At 48.8% G+C, this 13,819-nt stretch overlaps 3 protein-coding genes across 3 annotated transcripts; 1 reads left to right on the top strand and 2 right to left on the bottom strand.

Annotated features, from left to right (window-relative positions):
• Positions 1 to 284: 284 nt before the first annotated feature.
• On the bottom strand, positions 285 to 5,368 carry UA08_03392 (hypothetical protein; the record flags this gene model as incomplete). Its single annotated transcript, XM_020265687.1, has 10 exons — positions 285 to 2,245; positions 2,318 to 2,581; positions 2,640 to 2,866; positions 2,922 to 3,002; positions 3,122 to 3,543; positions 3,665 to 3,713; positions 3,814 to 4,577; positions 4,644 to 4,853; positions 4,937 to 5,186; positions 5,253 to 5,368. 10 exons carry the CDS (start codon positions 5,366 to 5,368, stop codon positions 285 to 287), a joined length of 4,344 nt encoding a protein of 1,447 aa, XP_020121373.1.
• A 715-nt stretch (positions 5,369 to 6,083) lies between these two features.
• Positions 6,084 to 11,386, bottom strand: UA08_03391 (hypothetical protein; the record flags this gene model as incomplete). Its single annotated transcript, XM_020265686.1, has 6 exons — positions 6,084 to 8,263; positions 8,564 to 8,698; positions 9,076 to 9,691; positions 9,750 to 10,845; positions 10,922 to 11,255; positions 11,347 to 11,386. The coding sequence occupies 6 exons, from the start codon at positions 11,384 to 11,386 to the stop codon at positions 6,084 to 6,086; spliced, it is 4,401 nt and encodes a 1,466-aa protein (XP_020121374.1).
• An 840-nt stretch (positions 11,387 to 12,226) lies between these two features.
• UA08_03390 (NADH-ubiquinone oxidoreductase subunit, mitochondrial) lies at positions 12,227 to 13,215 on the top strand (the record flags this gene model as incomplete). Its single annotated transcript, XM_020265685.1, has 3 exons — positions 12,227 to 12,383; positions 12,454 to 13,103; positions 13,165 to 13,215. The coding sequence occupies 3 exons, from the start codon at positions 12,227 to 12,229 to the stop codon at positions 13,213 to 13,215; spliced, it is 858 nt and encodes a 285-aa protein (XP_020121371.1).
• Positions 13,216 to 13,819: the final 604 nt, after the last annotated feature.

Genomic DNA, 13,819 nt, shown 5'->3' with positions numbered 1-13,819 from the left:
TGGCCGTCGAGGAGGAGTATTTTTGGGGGTAAGTCTTGTATTCACTCTTATATAGATGTAGACGAATTGGTGCTCAATACCGGGTTAAATACTGGCAGCGAAGTGTATTTTTTTATCTCAAACAAATAACGTTAACTGACGTATAGAAAACTATAAGTTATCAAAAAGTAAAATTGTATTGGCATGGAAAGGAAATCCGGATACGTAGCGAATAGCCCTAACAACGATTGGCCGCCGCCATTCGAGAATTTTTACGGCACGGCTTGCTTTAGGGAGAGAGAGAATCAATTGCTTTGTGTTTGATCCCAGATGCTTTGCACTGTTATCTCCTTCACCACCTGGTCCGACAATATCCCTTGCTGTACCGTGAATGCAACTTCCTTGGACTGGCCCGGCACGAGCACAAAGGAATTCTCGTCAAAGTACCCAACGATGCCAGCAGGGTAATCCAACCATGTATACAACGAGACACCCTTGGTAGCTTCAACTGTAAACTTATTACTCGACTTGTCATACGACAGTTTCAACCCCGGATCAACTAGTTTTGCTTCATTTGTGTACACAGGCGCAAAGTAGTTTTCGTGTGAAAATTGCGTCTCAGTATCGCTGTTGGGCAAGTGGCCGGTAGCAGAGAGAGTCAGAACGAGAACCGCGTCTTGCACGTCTGGGATGGCAAGTTTGTTGATATTGGTAGCCACGATCTCCGTGGTATTGAGTGGGCCAACGGTAAATGGGACTGAAGAAGGTACTCCTGCATTATCTGGCAATGGCACGCCCTTCAAGTCGTACCACGTCAAAGTCACTGTGCCCGATACAGACTCCCACAGATCCGAGGTGACCGTGATGTTCAGGTCCCTCGTCGAGGAGTTCCAGTATGGCGCCACAATCACAGGCTCATAGATATTCTTCGCCACATAATGCAGCACCTTCCATCTACCTCCATACTCCATGCCAGCCCACGAGGGCGCCTGCCAAATATCCTCTAGCTGCCAGTACAACGAGCCTAGCTGACGCTCGGGATGTCCACTTCCCCTTCTGTAGAACTGAATCTCCGACTTATACATATCAGCCTGGAAGCGCTGGGTGGCGAGACACCAGGCACTGAAATTTGCAATAGAGTCGGTCTTGGATGGAATCGGGTAATATCGTTCGACGGCGATGGTCATTTCTCCCTGACCCTCGGCACTTAATGTGGTGTTGGTCGACAAGCCTCCGGGGGGGTAATGGTGGTTTCGGTGGAGGATCACAGTGCTGTTGAATTCCAAGTCCTCGTCGGAAACGGCCTGTTGCCATGTCTGCAGACTGGGCATGCTATGAAATCCAAATTCGTTCGCAAATCGACCAACTGGGTAGTAGCTCATGTCAAAAGCCTCGGCACTGTTGTAATTGTAATAGTCACTGTCACCATAATAGTACCCCGGTGTCACATTCTCGTAGCGTTCCACTATGGGCACGGGAAGGGACAAATCGATCTCAAAATAACCATTCCCAGTTGACGTGGGAGTGTAGCTTATTGAGCGACTGTTGTCAAAAACCAGGGGGAAGATTAAGCTGATGAACAGCTTCTCGTACTCGGCGAGATATTTGGGAAAGCTCTCCGGGTCATCGTCATATACCTCGACCAATTCCAGGTTCTCCAGTTCATTACCGCCAGCCCAGAGAGCCAACGACGGATGATGATTTAGCCTGCGGACATTGTACGACACTTCAGCGGCGACATTGTCCAAGAACTCTTGGTTCACAGGATACAGAGCATCACTGAATTCGAATTCGCTCCATAGAAGTACCCCCTGTTCATCTGCAATGTCGTATATAAAGTCTGGAAGATAGGCACCGGATGCCCAGACTCGAAGCATATTCTGGTTTCCGTTTACAATCGAGTTAAAGATTCTATTCATGTAATCCTTAGTGACTCGCGGCCAAAACGCATCCGGTGGGATAAAATTAGAGCCCTTCGCGTAGAATTCATGGCCGTTGATCTCAAAATGCCAGTTTGCACCGGGAGCAATCCCGAGTGCTAGTTGGGCGTCCGTGATATTGGTTTGATTGAGAATAATTGTCCGGAATCCAGTCCTCTTTGTGACGATGGCCAAAGTCTTCTTGTTGCTGTCGACAACCGTGACAGTGACATAGTAAAGGTTCTGATCGCCCATACCAACGGGCCACCATAAATCAGGTACATCGGCAGCAATCGTGGTAAGCCCTGTTATAGAGTTATCTCTAGTTGTGATATAGGCCAATGGGCCTGAAGCAATTGTAGTTTTGTTTTGTGAATCTTTGATATCAACAGTCAAGGATGCCCCATGAGGCAACGTACCTAGGTAATCAATACTGGCGTTGACCACCCATGGCTTAGTCTGGTCAGGAGGCAACCAGTTGACTTGACCCTCTCGATGGATGTCAATGTCTGTGTTCAGCACATAGACACCATCATGAGGTCCGAATTGCACCAAGTACGCTGGTTTCCACGGTCCAGCAGGGGCGAAAGCCGGACCCCAATCCCAACCAAAGTCGGACTGCTCCTTGCGAATAAACCACCTATTATCGAATTCAAATAAGCCCTGGACGCCACTAGGCCATGCTATAGTGTATCTCTATCAGTCAATGATTGTTATATAGGATGTTCCCCGATAACTCACTTTCTTGTCCTGATTCGTCAGCAATGGCATTTGCAATTGTCGGGGCGCTGCCAAAGTTGATTGAGATTACTGGATCTTCTCCGCAGGACTTTAGAATCTCTGATACGTCGAACTGCCACTGACGGAACTGGTTGTATGCAGTTCCAACGACTTGGCCACACAGTTCAACTGTAGCAAAGGTGTCCAATCCGTCAAATACAAGCCAGCTGCTGGAAGCACCGTTGATTCTGTCCAGGTTCATCAGCTCTCCTATTTCTAGTATTGTAAGCGAGTAGCACCTACAGTCCCTTGACTGGGCTGCTTGTGTATGTCCAGTTCGACCAGGCAATCCAGCGGAGGGCAATTTCATTTGTACCCGCATATCTATTGTATGGTTGTTATCAAAACGGTCATTGTTCAGAAGAATTCATTTCGGCTTACGGATCGGCTAGAATGCCTCGTTAGCATAGGCAGAACTAACGTCAAATCAAGGCTTTACTCACGAATCACCCCAGCAGCATGCAAGTCTAAATGCACCAGGGAGGGCAAAGATGCCGAAGCCGACACATTGCCCTGCGCATTCCTGACCGTCCAGTCCTTCCCACTCAAGTCGATAACGTGTTGTGCCGCGGCCAGCAGGGGGAACCCTGCGGCCAGCAGCACTGCTGCGAGTCGCATAATCGCCTTTCTGTAGGTACCTAGGTGCTAGGTACTGGTAGTGTAGCAGTGCCTGGGATTGTACAATGTTCAGTTCAACACAATCGCCCAGATATTTAAGCAATGGCCCGGACTTCGTTCCGCAAGCACCAGAATGATCGACACCCACGCTGCTTATTGTTCTGACATGCCCTTCGAGCCACTGGCTAACGTTACATCGCCAGCGCATGGCAACAGGGATAAACCGGCCCTTGGAGGTAATTGCAGCCTGTTTTCAGGAGGGGTAACGCAACGAGCTGCACGCAATTTAGTCGTCGGTGTAGGCAGTCGAGGCCGGGGGAGAAGAAGGATTGATTGATTGCGGGGCTCATTCCCCGGGAAATACATACCGTAACCTTTGGAAGCACAACGCCCCGGATAAATATATAACTAAATGCACTGCAAATAAATAGCTTCGTCGTCTCATTTGTCTATGTACTTTGCCTATGATTACAGTACGCCAGACAATCTAGTAAAAAGGGAGGATGTCTCCATTTACAGCCCCTTGATGCCACCTTCGTAGTCGTTCATGTGGTATTCATTGGGGTACTTTTGCAAGTGCTTTCTCAATTCCTCGCGCTGCGCCTCCTGTTCCTCGGTGAGGTTCTCATAGACATCCGTAAACATGGCTTTCAGTGGAGGCTTCTTTGCGCGCTCGCCAGCATTGAACTCCTTGAGGATGGCTGCGCGGAGGTCTGTTCGTGTCTGCTGCTCCAGCTCTTCGTTCCACAGCCCTTTATTCTCAAGCCACTTACGAAGCCGGATGATGGGGTTGTCCCGGCGTTTCCAGTCCTCAACCTCCACCCGAGCACGATACGCGAAGCTGTCGTCGCTGGTACTGTGGTGAGATACACGGTAGCTCATGGCCTCAATCAGAATGGGCCGGCCACCATCCTCCAGAGCCATCCATCGAGCCTTTTTGGTTGCCTCTCGAACGGCAAAGATATCATTTCCGTCAACTCGGATCGTATCGATCCCGTAACCAATGCCGCGGCTTGCAATACCATCCCCGCGGTATTGCTCGAGGGTGGGAGTGGAAATGGCAAACCCATTGTTCCGACAGATGAAAACAATGGGACAAGATCGGGTCGCTGCCATGTTCAAAGCAGCATGGAAATCACCCTCGCTAGCAGCTCCCTCGCCAAAGTAACACGCAACAACCCCAGCTGGTTTATTGGGATTCTGCATAGCCTGCAGTTTCAACGCGTATGCGGCACCAGCTGCTTGCGGGAGTTGCGTGGCAAGCGGGGACGATATTGTGAACTGTGAATGAATGAGTAAAAAAGAAAAAAAAAAATCAATGTTTCATCTGTCCGGTATACCACGTACTATTCGGGGACGTTCAAGCCCATAATGTACAGGCATGTTCCGGCCACGTCCAGAATCATCTTTATTGGCAAAAAGCTGGCTCATAAATTGTTTAATCGTCATTCCGCGTTGTGCAAACACGCCGGTTTCTCGATATTGACAGAATATGACATCGTCGTCTGTTAATGCAGAAGCTGATCCAACAGCGATGCCTTCTTCGCCTGCAGACACCTATATTGAACACGCACAGATACAGAAAGTTAGTATCTTTTTGAGCACCTCTTTCGGATATAGGCAGTTGTATATAGTCGTACCATGTAGAAACTCAGCCGACCCTGCCTCTGAGCCTCGAACATGATCACATCCATTATATTCACTGTCAACATGTTCTTGTACCAAGTTAAAGCCTCCTCGTCCGAAACATCAGAAGGCTCATGTTGCTTGTCCACAATAACTCCATCAGAATCCATCACGCGGTATGTTTGCATCGCGGGTGTCGTGGACGGCCGTGAAAAAGCCATTTCAGATGTGAATTTGCTGTCAACAGCGCCGGGAAATCGGACCCTGAGAGCGGTATATTTGCATAAGCAAGCCATACTTCAAGTTCCTACTCATCTGGTAGCAACCTACTTGTCCGACCCCGGCCTCTGTGAAATGGAGCTATTCCATCGCGCACCAACGAATCTCAGTCTCTGGTTGCGACATGCTGAGCGGATGGCGCACCGACTGGCGAGCGAGGAAGCCATGGCGATGTTATCAATCAATCGCTCATGTATAGAGACAGTTACGAACAAAAAAGTCGTAAACTGGTTGCTGAGAATTCCACGATATGTGCCTTAAATTTCCAGTGAGAGAAAAAGACGCTGGTGCTTGAGAGGGTTGAAAGCAGTTTGGGGAGATCTCGGTTGGCATCGGCATTGCGATAAGCTGATGGAACTAACGGCATTTGGACTAGAGCGTGGCATGGGAATTTCCACGTTGGTAGACAGTTTAGGGATATTTTCATTGATAGTTACACTTACGTATTGTTCTGCGAGCTCTATTCTGCTATTTAGTTGAGAACTGGCCACAGACGAGCCCATTGCATCGCTTGCAAGTGTTGAGTGAGACTGCAAAGATGGCATGTCACGGCCAATGAGATCATGGTAATGGGCTAATCTGAAGGAGGTTAGCGCGGCATCGCATCCTGAATCCTGATAAGAGCGGGCGCGTTTGGCCGATGATATCCGTCTTACAAAGTTGAAAGATGGAAATAGAATTAATTCCTTGAACAAAGAGCTTAAAGGGGATATGATCATTACGTGAGGCTATGTAACACTAAACAAGACGGAAGGGACAATGCGCAAAATAAAGATGCTAATCTGACATTAAGACAACTAGAGTTCCTAAAAATACATTGTAATAATGACTGCCTGCTATTTCATGATCATCAATGCAAAGACATTAAGCGAGGCTGCTACTCTACTTGCCAACCTCGACTGCTGCACCAAGAGCCTGCTGGGCTAGCTTTTTGTTTCGCTTGACCAGTGCAGACAACTTCTTGTCAAAGGCATCAAACTCCTTGCGAGAGCTCTCCAGAGCACGCTGCGAATGGTCAATATAAATGCGCAGCTCCTTGTTAGACATGCCAAAAACATTATCCAATTCTGCGATGTCGCCAAATACCGTGCCTTTGACATCTAAGGTCCGCTGCAAATCGCCGCCTGCAAAAGACCGCGCTGTCGTTTCGACATGAGCATCTCGCACTGTTCCGGTATAGCTTCGATTGGCGTCCGCTTCCATCATGGACAAAACATTCGGCGGAGCGGATTCGGATGGGGGATCTAGCGCAAATTGATCTCCAGTAGCTACCACCGCACCCGCAGTCGCAAGTGAGGCTCCAGGGCTCGAGGGTTCAGCCACCCACCGAATGTTGAACCGTCCGGGATTCAGATAGAGAGCATCCAATCCGCCATTTAGATTGGTTGCATCGGGGCCAGTAGCAGACATTGCAGGGTATTCGTTCCATGTTCCGGGCTCGAAATGGCTCTCTAATTCAAGGTATTGGTCTTCTTCTTCAGCCGAAAGATGACGGAGGATTCGTCCCTTGGGCGTGATCAGGCAACGGCTTTGCACTGAGTCAGAGCCACCGTTGATTCGGATTGGTTGGCCCCTTTGAAGGGTTTTCCTGTCTTCTTCCGTGAGATCAATTGGCTGCCTCAACTTGTCGTAATCATCGGCGGAGCATTTCATGTCATTGCGCTGATTCAGAGGCAGGGGATTGAAAAGTGGATGACTGTTAAGGTCAATGTGGCCAGAGTTATGCATCTGCGCCAGTAAGACATGGAGAGGACCAGTTCGCTCCAAGAATAGATCCTTGATTGCAGTTCCAGTACTTTCCGCATCTTTAACCAATTGCGCAATCGTATTATTAGCCCTCCAGGGCTCGACGCTGGGGGGCTTGGTGCCACTTTCATCCGAGGCAGCCTTCTCAGTATCCGCCTTAGTTAGTTTTGGTTTCTGACTTTCTAGCTCAGATTTTGTTTCTTTCTTTTGTGTCTCCATATCAGAAGCAGGTTTCGTAGCAGGAGACGGCTCAGATGGCACTGCTGGTGGCTTTTTCGTTTTGCGTTTGCGTCCTACAATCGGTGCTTGAACAGGCTCCTCGGGAGTCATTGCAGCTACCTCTTCTTTTATAGCTTCTTCTGCCTGTTTCGCCTTTAATCTGCGCTCTTTCTTTGCCTGGTTCTTTGTCATTGCGCGAACAGGTGCAGTGCCTATTTTAGTAGGAGGTGGAGAGTTGGCTCGGGAAGCCGATGCAGAAGTCGTCATTTCATAGTCAGACCCTGCATCAGCGGGGGTGGAAGCTCGCCTTTCAGGGGAAAGACTAGGGCGTCTAGAGCGAATCTTGGTCTGAGCGAGTGAAGGCAATGACTGCACCGCTGGTGGCGGTGGTGTCTCCGTCTTCTGCGTGTCAACCACTCGAAGCACTCTCGGCTGACGGGTGCCGGATGAATCAGAGTTCCGCGATATTGCTGTCAAAGGCGTACCGGGTCGCGAGCTGATCGTGGCAGTTGATTGTGGCATTGTGGTTGCCGCAGCATAGCTAGACACAGGTACTTCTTTTGTAGGTGACGTATACGACGGCAATTCTTCAGAAGGCGTAGACAGATCAAGCTTGATGGGTTTGACCTTTTTTTGGAAACCTTTTACCGGGTCACAAGCGGGTGATTCTTTGTTAGTAGGCTGTTGCTCTGCTTGGCTTGCAATATTGGCCTTTCGGGCTGATCGTGCCATTGGAGAACCCAAAGAGATATCTCCAAAATTGCGAGTCTTTTCTACCTGAGTATTCTCAGAAACATCTTCGGCCGCTGGAGTCTGGCGTCGTGATATATCCAATGACTTTTGTAACGGAGTCCCACGCCGTGAGGCCGGAAGACCCGGGGGAGCTTGAGCTGGTACACTAACAGATGACATCGGGCTGGAATTTTCTTTGAAGAAAGCCGCTGCTGGATGACCATGTGGAAGCGGGAGCCCCGGGGGAAGAGACGGTGTCCCGGAGCGAGAAGGATTCTGCGACTCCTTGGACAAAGCAGAGCGAAAACCATTTTCAACGTTGCCCTTCAGCCCAGGGGTGAGAGGAGGAAAGTCTTCATCGGCGACTATAAACAATTAGCGAGTGTCTGCAGGAAAGCATGTTTGAACCTTGAAAACAGTGAACAGGAAAAATGCTGAAGAAAACTATCGGCTGCCATCGACTTTGAGGAAATGGAAAACAGAAAGCACAGTCACGAATATACGATACAATGATAAGATTGTTACAAGGACAATCTGGCCCAATTAAATCAAATACTCGGCCAAAGACATGAATGATAGAAGCTAACGGCATTATTTGTGAGAAATTGGTTTCAGCATATTGGCTTGTCTTGGGTACAAGACAGGACAGGGAATTTTTAACGTACATAACCATTTTGGATCACCAGCAGGTGGCAATGGCAGAATGCTGAAAGAGGAGCCAGAGCGGAAAGCTTCTGCTGGCCGGAGGAATAAAGAACCCAGAACATGCAAGTCGCCAATGATAAGTGCAGCGACGCCAACTCAAAACACCACAATCAAAATGTGAAAACTATAAACCCCATATGAAACACCGATGGCACATCCGGGCCCAATAATTTCAAAGGCCACTTTGAAATCTTGGAATACATAACAACAAAGAGAGAAAGAAAATCGAACATTAGGGAAACAGAATTTCATGTCGTGATAAATGAAAAAGTCATGCAAAAAGGGATATTTTTGGTTATGCAATGCAAAGAAAAGAACACAATGTACTTAAATCAGATGAAAAGGGGGGGAAGAGAAACGATGGCATGCCGATATCTTCAATGTAAAGGGGGAAACCGCGAAAAGAAAGAATATGATGACAATCACCAACGATTGAATCCGGCTCCGTACATCATAGAGGGGTTGTACCCACCTTGCCCCTGACTTCCGTACAGTACTTGCCCAGTCGTTCCAACACCGGCTTGGTGCATCCTCGCCTGTAGTATGCTCGGGTCCGCAAGATCTACTACACCGCCTCCACCGGAGGAAGTGTTAGCATGTCTGTGCTTCTTCCCCTTCTTCTTCTGCTTCTGTGGCCCAAAATCGGCAAAGGCGCCGTTCTGGGTACCATAGAAGGCGTTGAGAAGGCCAGTAGCAGGAGTCAGGGGAGGGGGAGTATTGTGCTGTTGGATGAAAGGGAGAAGAAACTCACGCTTAGCAGATTCATGACCTTGTAAACCACCTGTGCTAGCTGCAACGCCGCGACCACGAAGTAACTCTCGCATAAGATCTGGATTCGCCTCTTGTTTGCCGACATTTCCGCCCAATCCCAGATTGGTATTGGATGTGAAGCCATGGCCCTGGGCAAACATGCCACCGCCACTGATGGGAGGAGTGCCGGCAGTTTTCAGACCCGGAGGGGGTCCCTGTACGCTACTCGTATAGAACTGGTTCGATATGCCTTGCTGAGGAGCTGGGACTGCCACATGACTAGAATTTCCAGATTGCATCAAGTTTTGCTGGCCAAGAAGTCTAGTATTGGATGTGTGCTGCAAACAATTTATTAGCAAATGAAGACGGACATCATAATCAAATTTTTACACTTACCCCTGCTTGGCTTATTGATCCTTGAAATAAACCTGGTCGGGTTTGAGAGGTCTGATCATAAGCAGGGCTGAGAGTATCCATCAGGCCACTTTGCTGGCCGCCGCCGGATTTTAACAACATAAGCTGATGTTGTTGAAGTGGCGTCAAGCTCCGGGTGGTCATGTTCAAGCTCTGGAACGGTTGTGACATAGATGCCGGAGAACCAACAGCAGAATTGGTGCCGGTTCCCTGTTGGGAAGGGGGTTGAATGGCCCCGTGAGTATCACGACTGCGAGAAACCGCACCTCTGACTGGATGAACATCGTCCGGTTCACCTCCAAGCTGCAGGCTGCCACTCTCCCGAGTCTCTTCATCCGCCGCAGCTGCAGATTGTAATAATGACTGGGCTTCGGCCTCCTCTTTTGCACGCTCCTGTTCAGCTTTCTCCCTCATTGCTCGGCGCTTCGCCCCACCATAAGGATCGATAAAAGATGGACCATTCTCTATGTATTTAAGATCATCATCCGACAAGCCTTCAGTGGAAAAAACAAAGCGAAATTCGGGTGAGTTGACAGATTTTAGAAGAGATTCTAATAAGATATCTTTTGGGGGTATATTTTGCGCTGGGGAAGCAGCTTGTGTGCTTGCTTGAGGCTGGGTTGGAGCAGGAGTAGAGCGTCGTGAATCGTGAGCGGAAACAAAATGTTTTTTGACTTCTTCGTTCTTGGCAATGGGAACATTTGCGGGTTTTGGACTTGGTGACGAGCGACTACCAGTGGTGCTGAGCCGTCTGGCACGATTGATTGGGGCATCCTTGTTGGCCCAACTCGCAGAGGACGGAAGAGCAGGGCCATCTGGTAACGGCTTTGCTACTTCATCCTTGCTCCCCTGCCGCCGCATTGGTTGAGATTGCACTGTCGGGGCAAAAGGTCGATTGGCAGCGGCTGCGACACCATTTTGATACCCATGTCTCTGTGCTGTGTTCATCGACGACAGATCTTGTCTGCTATAGCTCTCACTGTCGTCGCCAGTTTCGTGCAGGAATGTGCAGTTTCGATTGTTGCATTGTTCGTTTCGAAGGAAAGAGGAGCAGTATTTAGTCGTTCCATATTGAGCCCTTTGAGCACTATTAGCGCTACCGCCCTAGTCAAGGATTCTCTCAGAGAAAAAAGCAGCGAAACGGATAAACTTACCTAAGAAGACGGTCGCCGTTCTGAGAACCATCCACGGCTGCAATACATGTAGCTGCATCGAGTTTGCGCGCGAACGTCACGTAGACACCAATACCTTGATTGGGGTTACCACCCGGCTTTGCCTTGCTGACAACGATCTTGTCAATTTCGCCATATTGCCCAAAATACTCCGGACCTCGTAGCGTTTGTAAAAGCTGACCCTCATCTCGTATTGTGGGGTTTAAGCCGATAACGTAGACCAAGTTCTTCTGGACAACCCTGACACCAGCAAGGTTCTTCCGACTAGAAGCCTCGATTTCCCGCTTCTCTGCTTCCTTCTTCTTGGCGGCGGCAGCTTTGCGATGTTTTAAGGCCAAGTCGGCTTTAAACCTATTTGACGTGGTGAGTACAATGTTTAGGTCAGTTGTTCAACTGCATCCACTTACTCGTCTGCATCGGGCACCTTGTATTGGATTGTGCTTTCATCATAGACGCGCCTGCAGTTGGGACACCGGCCCTCTTCGCTATGAGTTTTGATATTGTTGTAACAAAACTGACAGATCTACAAAGAAAGAAAGAGTTAGCGCAAGGTCTCCCTTGTTGTTTGTAATAACTGAATATTTGATAAAAAGATATATAGATAGAAGAAAGACGAAAGAAAAGGCCCATTGTAAGAGCAGACAGGGAAGGACATACTTGATAGCCGCAGGGGCAAGGTTTGAAATTCTTGTCCGAAAGATCAAATTCTTCGATGCAGAGCGGGCTGTCCGAAAAGTAGGGTTGTTAGCCAACAAAAAAAATTCTCCGCGAGCAGTCTTGAGATGGATCTCACCAAAACTCATCGTCATCGTCGATGACAGAGTCAATCTGATTGCGATTGGACATCGTGGGCGATGATGTGAATGGTGAAGAAACGGGTTTGCACCGGTGTTGGGGGGGGGCCTCGTAAGAAGCCGTGTCGACGAAAACCACGGACGAAGATGACGAAAAGCGCAGCTGAAATGAGAAGAAAAAAACAAGCAGAGAGAACGAAATAGCAAATGAGAGAATCGTCGTCGAGCGTGGAGGAGGTGGCTAACTTCGTGAAAGAAGAGGATGGGATCAATCTTGGTTTGCCGCGCTGGCAGTGGCTCTTTCCAGACGGACGTGGTCTTGGCGTTGTCGCGCGGCGAAAAAGAAGAGTCACGTGCGAGGTGCTTATGTCACACGGTCATGTGACGCGCTTTCCGCGGCTCGCTTCAACATCGCAACGCAACTCCATCGCAGGACAAGCCCGCTCACTTACTCCAGCTCCATCCGCAATTCGTCATCAATTGCTTCGGCACAATGGCGGCAGCACGGTCTTTGTTGCGCCTAGGGAGCAGCCGCTCTCTAGGGTCAGCCTCGAGATCGGCAATTCGCGTCCGCGCCTTCTCTTCGACTCAATTCCGCGCGGTCGACAAGGAAGACCCTGTCCCGAATATGAGAAACGCAACACGCCCTCGTGAGTGTCCATTGGCGATTGGCGAGAGGACCTCTAGAGAAGTGTGATACTAATAGCAGTGGTTGTATAGCTCAGGGAGAGCTTCGTGCTCCTGTGGTCAACCCAACCGACAAGCACAAGGACCAGGCGGATGCCTTGCACAAATACGGCCAATATATCATCTCCTGCCTGCCGAAATACGTCCAGCAGTTTTCCGTCTGGAAGGACGAACTTACCATCTACGTTCCTCCGTCCGGTTTGCTTCCGGTCGTCAGCTTCCTCAAGTACCACACCGCTGCTGAGTACACACAAATCTCGGACATTACGGCTGTCGACTATCCTACCCGGGATCAGCGGTTCGAGGTTGTCTACAACTTGCTCAGTGTTCGCCACAACTCTCGTATCCGTGTCAAGACATATGCCGACGAGGCCGAGCCTGTTCCCAGTTTAACCGGACTCTATGATGGAGCATTGTGGTATGAACGTGAAGTGTACGACATGTTCGGCGTTTTCTTCTCTGGTCACCCTGACCTTCGCCGTATCATGACCGACTACGGCTTTGACGGACATCCTCTCCGCAAGGACTTCCCGTTGACCGGATACACTGAGATCCGTTATGATGAAGAAAAGAAGCGCATTGTGTACGAACCTCTTGAACTTACGCAAGCATTCCGTAACTTTGAGGGAGGTACCACTGCCTGGGAGCCAGTTGGCAGTGGAACTGATCGCACCCCTGAATCGGTAAGTTTAATTGTCAACGAGTTTTGTCCTGGTGTGATACTAACGCAATTACGAATCTCAGTTCAAACTCCCCACCCCCAAGCCAGAGGAGAAACCACAGGAGAAGAAATAAGCGATAAGTTCCTGTAACCCAATCATTTTATTTTCTTGTTCCTTGTCATGTCTACTTTGTATATAGAGACTTTTGAAACTGCTGTTCAATATTCACGTTGAATGGAGATAAGAAAAGAGAAAACAATAAACATGTTACCATTTCATGGCACGTCGATGATTAGACATTGTCTGGCTCTGGCATTACTTGAGCTTGAGCTACGTTTGAGTATATGCTGCGCGAACGCTCAAAATCTTACATGTGAAGCACAATAGAGCAGGAAATCTGCTTAATAGTGGAATACAAGACGTGGGGCATGCTAACTGCAGAAGATCAATCAGCGAGGCTTGTCTCCCTTGCAGGAGAAACACGGCATGCACTCACTATACGTAGCAGTCGGTCAGAAACAGAATTGTCAACAGCTGAAAGTACTCTGCATACAGTAAAACAAAGGTGTTGGTAAGCTGACCGCGGCTCCGGCGGCTGAGGCCGCATCAAGCATAAATAAATAACTCTTCTTCTTTGTCAGTCAGCATCGGGAAGTCTTTTTGTTTCTTTCTTTCTTTTTTTTTAATTGGTTTCTTTTCTCACTCTCATCAATCAACAATAGGTACTTGCTATTTAC

The sequence above is a fragment of the Talaromyces atroroseus genome (assembly GCF_001907595.1).
Source record: "Talaromyces atroroseus strain IBT 11181 chromosome Unknown scaffold_3, whole genome shotgun sequence".
Classification (NCBI taxonomy): domain Eukaryota; kingdom Fungi; phylum Ascomycota; class Eurotiomycetes; order Eurotiales; family Trichocomaceae; genus Talaromyces; species Talaromyces atroroseus.
Note: the sequence above shows the minus strand (reverse complement) of the source record. Positions and strands in the feature narration are given on the sequence as shown.